A 10,351-nucleotide genomic window follows, 5' to 3' on the forward strand; every position below is an offset into this window, starting at 1 on the left:
CATTTCCTTTTTGGGTAAAACCTAAACCAGTACCAGTAGTCATATAGTTGGTCATTATGTATCTGATGTTTATTTTTTTTCAAATGTGTTCTTAGTTTAGAGTTGCATATGCTAAATTTTGTTTCACATTCAAGAAAGGGGAAAACTAAAAAATATTGTTTTGATGTTGAGAATAAAAGTAGGATCTGATCCTGATGATGAATAGTTTTTCATTTTTTGAATTCTGCCTATTCTACACATTTGTACGATGTGGTCGTATGCCTAATTAACCAAACATGTAGTTTACTCTACTTTTATCTTTACGATGTTTTGCAAAGTAAGAGCATTTTGTGAATGGCCTTTATTTCATGTTTTTTACATTCTTAAAGTATGTTACAGTTGGTTGATTATGTGTGTTTAGTTGATTAGGGTTATTTTTACAAGGCATCCTTGAACATCAAGCACAATATAGATATATGTTTGTTCATTGTCACAAGTTTTGCTATGTGGATGGATATCCAAAACTTTTTGTAAGATCCTCTAAGTGGGGTAGTTTTGTCTTATTAGATTAAGTGGGGTTCCTACATTAGACATTTACCATGAGTATGTTAAAGACCCAAGTATTGCCTTGGATTCCTAAAGATTGGTCAATGAAGGCTTAGACTTACTTGATGTCGATGATTAGGAAGTTTTGTCTAATATATTATTTGGTAATTGAGTTTTTAGTTACTTTTTTGGATTAAATTTAGTGGTTAGCAAGCTTTTTTTTGATTCTTTACATTTTCCAAGTCTTTAGTGTTTGTTGAATTCTAATATTTTACCATTTTTCAAGCTATGTACAAATTTTGAATTCTTATTATATCATCAAAATCAAAGTATTTCATGCTTCGATCTATCAACGTGTGTTGCCTAGAAACAAAAAATATGGTATAAAAGGCTTCATTAAATCTGAACCTATGTATGTGTGTGTGAAGGGAGAAAAGCAAACAAGTGAAACTAGACAAGATAGTGAGGCACATTGGTGGAATTAGCTGGTTGGTAGGGGCGCGTGCTACCCCTCCATTAATCCCTAGAAATGAAAAAAAAAATTATATACCTAAGTGCGTCTATGAATAAATATATGTAATACTCTTAAATCCAACTCAAGCACAAACGGTCAATTACATTTAAAATCAAAGTCCAATAGCCCACTTGAAAGAACCCCTTTCATATTTCTAAAAGATCCAAATTTTCATACTTGACAATATTGTTACTACAAAACATGCTACATGCATATTTATAAATATGTTTTTACATTGATAGTGTGATTACAAAAGATTGGATACAAACCGACTAAGTTTTAGTATATTACATAACTACCCAGGATATTGAAGCTTTTATACAAACGTAAACCCAAGTACAAAAATAATAGTATAAACTATTCTAAATCTTCCAACAGTATATGACTATACTGGATTCTCATTACCTGCAATTGTTAAACACTGAGAGAGGTAAGCGGTGACGCTTAGTGAGTTCAATAATAGATACAATATAATGTTATGTCATATATATACTTTAATATGGCAGAAGCAAAGGGGTACAAGGAACACCAAATGCATATGTGAAATGCGACAAGCTTTCCATATCAATCGATGGTTTGATTCAATGATATACAATCAATGAGACATCAATTTCAATACTTGATATACACCATAACACTTTGGCGCAAATGGCACAGAAGACATACAATTTCTGATTAAACAATTTGGTAGATTTCAGGTTTTTAGCCCTATCTAACCTTCTGCCACTGTCATAGAATAGAAATCATTCTTTTACTAGACATGCTCTACATGGCCAGAGGCTACATACCAGTACCACCATGAATCTAAGTCCTTTCACTGATCACATGGTCAAAGGTATAACTTTGCTACCATAATAACGAAAATAATAACACGAGATGATAACCACTAAAAAGCACATAACACATAACATACAATTGTTCCTATATATTGAACTCATGGTGAAATAACCGAAGGAATAAATGATAATCTGGGCAGCACTTCGGCTCTAAATATGACTTTCTGTAACGAAACTGGGATTTTAGTTGAAAATCGGGTCTTACTCGGGCAGAGTTTCGACTCGAAAATATAATTTTCTCGGGAACTTCGGAGTGTCGGGACTTGCTTCGGGTGTCGGGAATGATACCGGGACTTCAAGGGTGTTAGAGGGGCTTGAGAGAGGCTAGAGAGTGAAAGAGAGTAAGAATTTGTAACATAAATACGGCAGCCTTCACATCCTATTTATAGTAGTCCGAACCTGCTGATTACGCTGAGCGTAAGTCCTCGGTACGCTGGGCGTACTGCAAGGCGGTCCACTACGCTGAGCGAAACCTGATGCGTGGCATTAGACGTGTCGAACCTGCGTGATACATGTCGATTGCGAGGAATAGGTGACGTGGCTAATCTCAGACCGTGAACACGAGTATGCTGGGTGTACTCTGATTTCCAAACTTCAAAAGTTCGTAACTTTCGTGTACGAGCTCCGTTTTTGACGTTTATATCCATGCGTAGGTGACATAATACTCTACAACTTTCGTTTAGACTCCGTCAGTTAATTTTGAGTTTATTTTTAAAGTTATATTTTTAACGGGTCGGGATAGAAAAATTCCGTTAAAAATTCATAACTTCTTCATCTGACATCTGTTTTCGTCTGTCTTTTTATCGTTGTACTACTATTGACGAGACCTTCGATTCTCGTTTAGGTTGCGTCGGATAAAAATCACTTGATCCTTATTTCGAGTTTTTAGTTGTCTACTACTATTCCGAAACTAAGAAAAATCATAACTTTCTCATACGAAGTCAGATTTGGACGTTCTTTTATGAAAATTCTCGGTTTAACGAATGCTACGACTTTCATTTAGATCATAAGGGCTAACAAGTAGTTTATCGAAAACTCACTTTTTACGTCATACGACGTCGTGCCGGTTCTGTCGCGAAACTTCAAATAGTCATAACTTCTTCGTTATAACTGTTATTTCGATGATGTTTTCGCCTAAATGTTTCTAACGAGATTCTTTACAACTTTCATTAATATAATATTACTTATTTTCAAGTCTTATATTTTCATTAAATTTCAATATTTGACTTTTGATTGAAATCTCATAAGACTTCCAATATTTTTCGAGTGATTCTAAACATATGTTTACTTCATTTCTAGTAAAAAACTATCTTGTTAGAACTCATTGCTCAATACCATATATTATTTAATAATATTCATTTTTAAATTAACATAACACGATAACTGAACGTGTATGTTACACCACTAATCGGTAAAACTTGGCCCATTTACATATGATTGTTTTATGTAATTATATACAATATTACTTACGACATCAAGCAACAAAAAAAATGTTTTGAGTTTTCATCATCTCCTACGCCCTGCTTCACGAGTCACGACAACTTCTTAGTTTCAATTTGGCTTTTCTTCTCCCACAGTCCCACTTGCACATTCACAGACTCATGAAACAAGTGATATTTAATTTTTCATCTTTTCTATTTTATGATTTTGTTTAATTTAGTTGTCAATTTGAAAACCTAATTAGTTAATTAATTGTTCGCTTGTGTTAGGTTTATATTTTCAATTATGACTTTTAAATCTTTATCTGTGTTTGTAGGGTTTAATTGGAATTTTGTTTAAAAGAGCATTGAATGTTAGTAGTAGTGATGAAAGTGGTGGATGAAAAAGACCTCAACCTCAGCCACAACCACAACCACAACCACAACTTATTCCACCAAGTTTTGATATTAATAATCTTCCTTTGGACCCGACGAATAGACCAAGACTTACATCCTATCATCCAAATCAAAGGGATGCAATAAGGAGAACATATTGGATTAAAGGACCTTATCAACCAAAAGGTCATGATTTTCCATCAATAAAAATTGGTGATGAGAATAGACGTTTTGTAAAGGAATGGTTTGATGAATTTAATTGGTTAGAGTATAGCACAAAAGAAAACAAAGCTTATTGTTTATGTTGTTACTTGTTTGGAGACATTGTGGGGAAACAAGGGGGAGAGATGTATTTGTGACGGGAGGCTTTAACACTTGGAGTAAAAAGAAATCAGTGAAAGATCATGTGGGTAAAGTTGATAGTCATTACAACAAAGCAAAACAAAAGTGTGAAAATCTAGTAAAGAAAAACCAATCTATTAGTGAAGCTTTTCATAAGCAAACCGAAGTTGAAGCGAGTAACTATCAAATTCGATTACACGCTACAATTGATACTTGTAGATTTTTATTGAAGAACACGTTACCATTTCGTGGTTATGATGAGTCAGACGACTCTCTTTCTAGGGGTTTTTTCATTGAACAATTATCATTCATTCGGGACCATAATGAAAGCATTTATAACGTTACTTTAGAAAATGCTCCAAAAAATGAAAAATTGACGTCTTCGAAGATTCAAAAAGAAATTGTTCAATGCTTTTCAAAAGAGATAATTAAGTCCATTTGTGAAGAAATTGGTAAGGATGTGTTTGCTATATTAGTAGACGAGTGTAGTGATGTATCAAAAAAGGAACAAATGGATATGGTTTTGCGATATGTTAATATCCTTGGAATTGTGAAGGAAAGATTTGTTGGAGTTGTTCATGTGAAGGATACAACTTCTTTAACTCTAAAAGAAGCCATTGATTCGGTATTTACCAACAATAACTTGAGTATATCTCAGGTGCGAAATCATGAATTCCTTTATTAGTATTTGAATTTTATTTATTTAATTTCTTATATATATATATATATATATATATATATATATATATATATATATATATATATATATATATATATATATATATAGAGAGAGAGAGAGAGAGAGAGAGTTAGATTCATATATAATCTACAAGTATTGTATGAACATATGACGCATTCTCAGCCAATCAATTGAAAAGGGTACCATGGTAATTTAACATATAAATCATTTAATTAATTTTAAATGATAATCTTGTAATTATGGTAATTGAGATTAACAAGGAATTTGATTTCAAAAGCACCATCTATATATCGACCTAATTTTGGGAGGTTCTTTTTGGGATAAATTAAGATTCACACATAAGAAGTAAAGGATGAAGAACGCCGTCTTCGACTTGCCATCTCCGCAGACGTATAACACCATCGTCGGACCACTACCGGTATCCTATTTCACCATTGTTTATGTTTCCTCTTTATCACAACCTTTCTTCTCCGACATAGACTATATCATAGACAGGGTTATCACGACGTCTCTTTCCTATTATCTGATAAATTGTTGTCTTGTCTAAAAAAAGCGAGATGATATTACCTCTCTACCTCTCTCTCAATTCACAAAGTAAACCTTGAATCCTTATATCATATTCATCAAATCTCATAGATCGATCTCCATGGCTACTTTAGAACCCGAGATCTTTGTCTACATGGCTAAGCTAATTAAGCAAGCCGAATAATATGATGGTGTGTCAAAATTCTTTTTCTTTGATCTTTCTATTTTATTTATATTTCGCTACTTATCATACTTGGAACAAGGATTATCCGATTATTGTTCACATTCATGTGATTTTTTTTTTCCGATTTTATAATTGTTTCATATCATCATCTTGTTGCTGGAATGAAATTTATGGAGAGAAAGAGATACAAATGACTCAAAATTGATCTTATTCTTTCTACTTGATAGTCTTTTATATAGTTTAGTTGATTAGCACATACAAATTGCAACATGTATTTATAGTTTCAAACTAGAAGCTTACTTTGGGATCTAAATTGAATAATCCAGATTATGATTCGGGTTTTATAACTTGATTATCCATTGTACATATCAACTTCTACGTGTTACGTATGTTGATTTTTAAAAAATTCCAATGAGCTAGAAATTTATACCATTTTTGTGGTGTTAATTTGATTTTGAACTTGACAGCTTCCTAGTATGGTCCTAATCTAACCAGTTATGCTTCCTTTTATGTAGATTAACATTTGTTTGACAGATTTGTTCCACTGTAAGCTTCTAATCTGACTAATTTTTCATATTCCTCAGATTCACTTAATATTCTTGTTTCTATTTTAGTGCTTTTGTTTATTCTATTTATAATTCTTACGGTTTAATGTTGACAGAGATGATAAAAGAAATGATAAAAGTTGCAAAGTTAGGTGTGGAAAATGATTGTGGAATAAAGGAATCCGCTCTTAGTGGTGTACAAAAATGTAATTCGTTCAAGGAGAGCTTCATGGTGGATTTTTTCATCAATAGAGTAGAATGAAGAATCAAGATGTAATGATCAAAATGAAAAAGGTATCAGGAGAGGAGTATCGACAGAAGTGGAATCATAACTAAAATACGTTTTTTTCTATATAATATCAATGTATATTTACTTGTTTTTCCTTTTACAATATTAAAAAATAAGCCTGATTTCTTTAGCATGAATTAACTTATATTATTATTGAATGAATTCTTATTATTAAAGAATGGATTTTGATTCTTAAAGAACTATAGAGGCTGAAGGTGGCGGTTTGTGATGTTGATGGTGTGTTTTTGTGCAGGTATATGTCATGAGAGCATGGTGATGCAGATAGTAATCAATATCAATAAGAGAAAGTGGAAAAACAAAAAGTTTTAGACATTGTATTCTTCAAATATTCTTTAAGAATGATCGAATTCTTCACGAATTACAATCGTTCATAGTAGTGGTTTGTGATGATGATTAAAGCGAAGAGACAAAAAAATTTAGACATTGTATTCTTCAGTTGTATAAAAAAATGTGGTGTTATTGAGTTAAAAAACTATATATATTCTTCAAGAATTATTTCATTCATATAAAATATTTGTGGTATTATAGTTAGAAACTTTAGTTCTTCAAGAATTCTTCAGTGTATACAATATGAAACATGCTAAACCATTTATTAATCATAAATTCTAAAAGAATATTTGATTGATTGTTATGTTATACTGATTATTTATCCTAAATTGTAAAAGAATATTTGATTGATTATTATGTTATACTGATTATTTATCATGAATTGTAAAGTTAAACAAATTATTTATCCTAAATTATAAAGTACATATTTGATTGGTTGTTAAGTTAAACAATTATTTATATTAAATTCTAAAAGAATATTTGATTTGTTAGTATATTCTCACGTACTTCAAGTAAAAGTACTCTTCAAGAATTTCTTATTAATATATCTTTTAGAAAAGAGTTGAACGTGTAATCGATGTCTTATTCTTCAAAAATAATAACAATAATAAGAAAGAGTTGAATTTATCTCTTTAAAACGCACATGAAAAGTTAATTTTCAAAAACGTTATTTTGTATTTCTTAAATTTTTATTTGAAACTTCCTTGAAATTTTGGTTTGTTTCATTTAGTATCTGAAATTTCCTAATTTATTTTTAAACAAAATATCAAATTTACCCTTATTGGTTTTTTAAATTTTAAAAAGAATTAATTTTTCCATTTAATTACCATCATGCCATTATTCATCATAACCATTCATTTTTTATAATCTAATGGACCAATAATGGTCATACATTCACACAATAATTGTTATTCACATTTAATCCTAACCCTATATATATATATATATATATATATATATATATATATATATATATATATATATATATATATAGGTAAGAGGGCAAGGATATGATGGAGCAAGTAATATACATGGTGCATTTAACTGCTTGTAAGCATTGATATTGAAAGATAACCCTTCGACATATTATGTACATTGTTTTGCACACCAACTTCAGTTAGTGGTTGTGACTGTAGCAAAGAACCACGATGGTGCTGAAGATTTCTTTGAGCAATTAGCTTTGGTGGTTAATGTGGTGTGTGCTTCTTGTAAAAGAAAAGATATCATACATGAGAGTTACAAGGAAAGGGTTAAAAAAGAAATTGGTAATTGTGAAATTGACACCAGAAGAGGTTTAATTCAAGAGATATCTCTTGTTCGAGCCGGAGATACAAGATGGATGTCACATTATAAAACAATAACAAGTTTGAAGAATCTGTTTCTGGAGGTTGTCAAGGTTCTTAATTATGTTGAAGATGAAGGATCTAGTTTACATAACCAAAATCAAGCGTACGGTATTTTGTCATATTTCAAGACGCTTGATTTTGTGTTTTATTTACACTTTATGTTTGAGATTTTTGGTCTCACAGATACCTTGTCAAGACATATTCAAAGAAAGGATCGAGATATTTTGGAAGCGGCTTCTTTGGTAAAAGTGACAATGAAAACGCTGAAAGCTTTAAGAAATAATGGATTTTCTTCAATATTAGAGAATGTATTTTCTTTTTGTCAGAAACATAAAGTTAAAATTGTGGAATTGTCCGAATGTTATGTTACTCCAAGAAATCGTAGGACCAAGATTACTAATCGACATCATTTTGAAGTTGATTTTTTTTTCAACACGGTTTTGGATATGCAAATTCAAAAGTTTGGGATCTGTTTTAGTGAAGTGAGCACCGATTTGCTAGAATACATGTCGGCTTTGAGTCCTTATAATTCATTTTCTATGTTTGACAAATCAAAGTTGGTGAAGCTAAGTGAGTTGTACAAAACGGATTTTACTGATTTGGAAAAGGTGTATCTTGATGGTCAACTTGAAACCTATTATCACTCTTTGATTGATGATGAGAAATTTGCTAATTTGAAGGGCATTGCAGACCTTTCTCGTTTGATGGTGGAAACCAGAAAACATCATTCTTTTCATTTGGTTTATAGGTTATTAAAGTAGACTTTGGTTTTACCCGTCGCAATTGCAACCGTTGAAAGATGTTTTTCCGCAATGAAGCTCTTGAAAACCGACTTGCGTAATAAAATAGGTGATGATTTTATGAATGATGCTTTGCTTTGTAGTGTAGAAAAAGTACTTGTGGATGTTAAGATCGAACGAGTAATGAAGCGTTTCCAAAAAATGGGTAAACGAAGAAGTCAACTTTGAAATGTAAGACATTTGCGGTAGTTTGTTATTTCTATTAAAATTGTAATTTTTAAAAAGTTATCTTATTATCTTTTATCGATGATTTTATTTTGTGCTACCCATTGTAAAAATCTCTGGTTCCGCCACCGGTGAGACAATGGCAATGTGCCAATGTACAACTACACATCCCAAAATTTAATGGGATATTATCATCATTGATGTCTAATCATGGAGAACTTTCTACTATAAAAGAATACCAACCAATAAGGATACGTAGTATGTACCACAAAAGAAGATCCTTTATAGACGGATGACCACAACAAAATTCACACATTCGTGCACCATATATACCTAAGGGGCAAGTGCCCCTACGCTTTAACTTTAGGAAGCAAATACATTCTAAAATCTCCACTTTTCAACCTTCTACTTTTAAGTATGTTTCTAGACCTCAAAATTCAATTCACCCACCCATACTACATACGAATGGATATGAAGTATGTACAACTTTCCAACTTGGACATGCAGCATGGACGACTTGCGCAATTCAACCTTTTCAACTTCAAATCTATGCAACATCTCAAATTTAATTTTACTTTAAATCAACCTAACAAGGTTTCAACTTAAAATCAAAATGACAATGTTTCAACTAAAAAAATCAACATAACAATCTTTGCACTTTAAAGCTAACATAATATTTCAAGTTTAAATGAAGATAACAACTTTATAATATTTCATCTTTAAAATAAGGGGTATTAAGTAAACTAACCATTGAAAAAGGTTGTTAAAAAATAACTAAGCTTGCGTTTAGTTACGGAAAAACAAATTTTATTTTCAAATTGTAAATAAGTTTTTTTTTTTTTTTCCGACGCATTTAAATATATTCGGAAGTCAATACATATCGATTGAAGACAAACGGACAACAAGCTGCGCTGTTTTTAGTTTTCATAAAAATGAAATATGTTTTCTTTTCAGTTTTCTTTAGAAAATTTAGAAAACGCATTTAATGAAATTTATTCATATTTTATTTTCTATTTTAGAAAATAAAAAAAAAAACGTGTTTAATTGTGTATTTGTCCTATCGCTTTTCATTTTTATAAAATAGTAATGGTGATAAAGTGGGTCAAAGCGTTGTTGATTTTGATAATTGGTTTATGAAGAATTGAAGATATGTGGTTTTATTTTGGTTTCTTAACAAACATGAGAATATGGTGATTTTTTTTAATCGTCTGTAAGAATGAAGTATGAACTATTGAACGATTTAATTTTTATGATTATTGTTATGATTTTTTTTTATATTTTTCAAATATTAAAAAACACAACAAACTTTTGTCATTTTTGTTAACAACCTTATTCTTAATGGTTAGTTTAGGTAATATCTCTTAAAATAAACATAATAACATTTTAACTTAAATCAATTTAACAATGTTTCATCTTTT

At 30.8% G+C, this 10,351-nt stretch overlaps 1 protein-coding gene across 1 annotated transcript; it reads left to right on the forward strand.

The window, feature by feature from the left end:
* The first annotated feature begins 3,990 nt into the window (after positions 1-3,990).
* LOC145050013 (uncharacterized) lies at positions 3,991-8,729 on the forward strand. The gene is made up of 4 exons (XM_078998333.1): positions 3,991-4,656; positions 7,740-8,076; positions 8,152-8,210; positions 8,295-8,729. Exons 1-4 carry the CDS (start codon positions 3,991-3,993, stop codon positions 8,727-8,729), a joined length of 1,497 nt encoding a protein of 498 aa, XP_078854459.1.
* The last annotated feature ends 1,622 nt before the right edge of the window (positions 8,730-10,351 follow it).

The sequence above is a fragment of the Lactuca serriola genome, chromosome 5 (assembly GCF_051521515.1).
Source record: "Lactuca serriola cultivar US96UC23 chromosome 5, Lser_US96UC23_V15, whole genome shotgun sequence".
Lineage (NCBI taxonomy): Eukaryota > Viridiplantae > Streptophyta > Magnoliopsida > Asterales > Asteraceae > Lactuca > Lactuca serriola.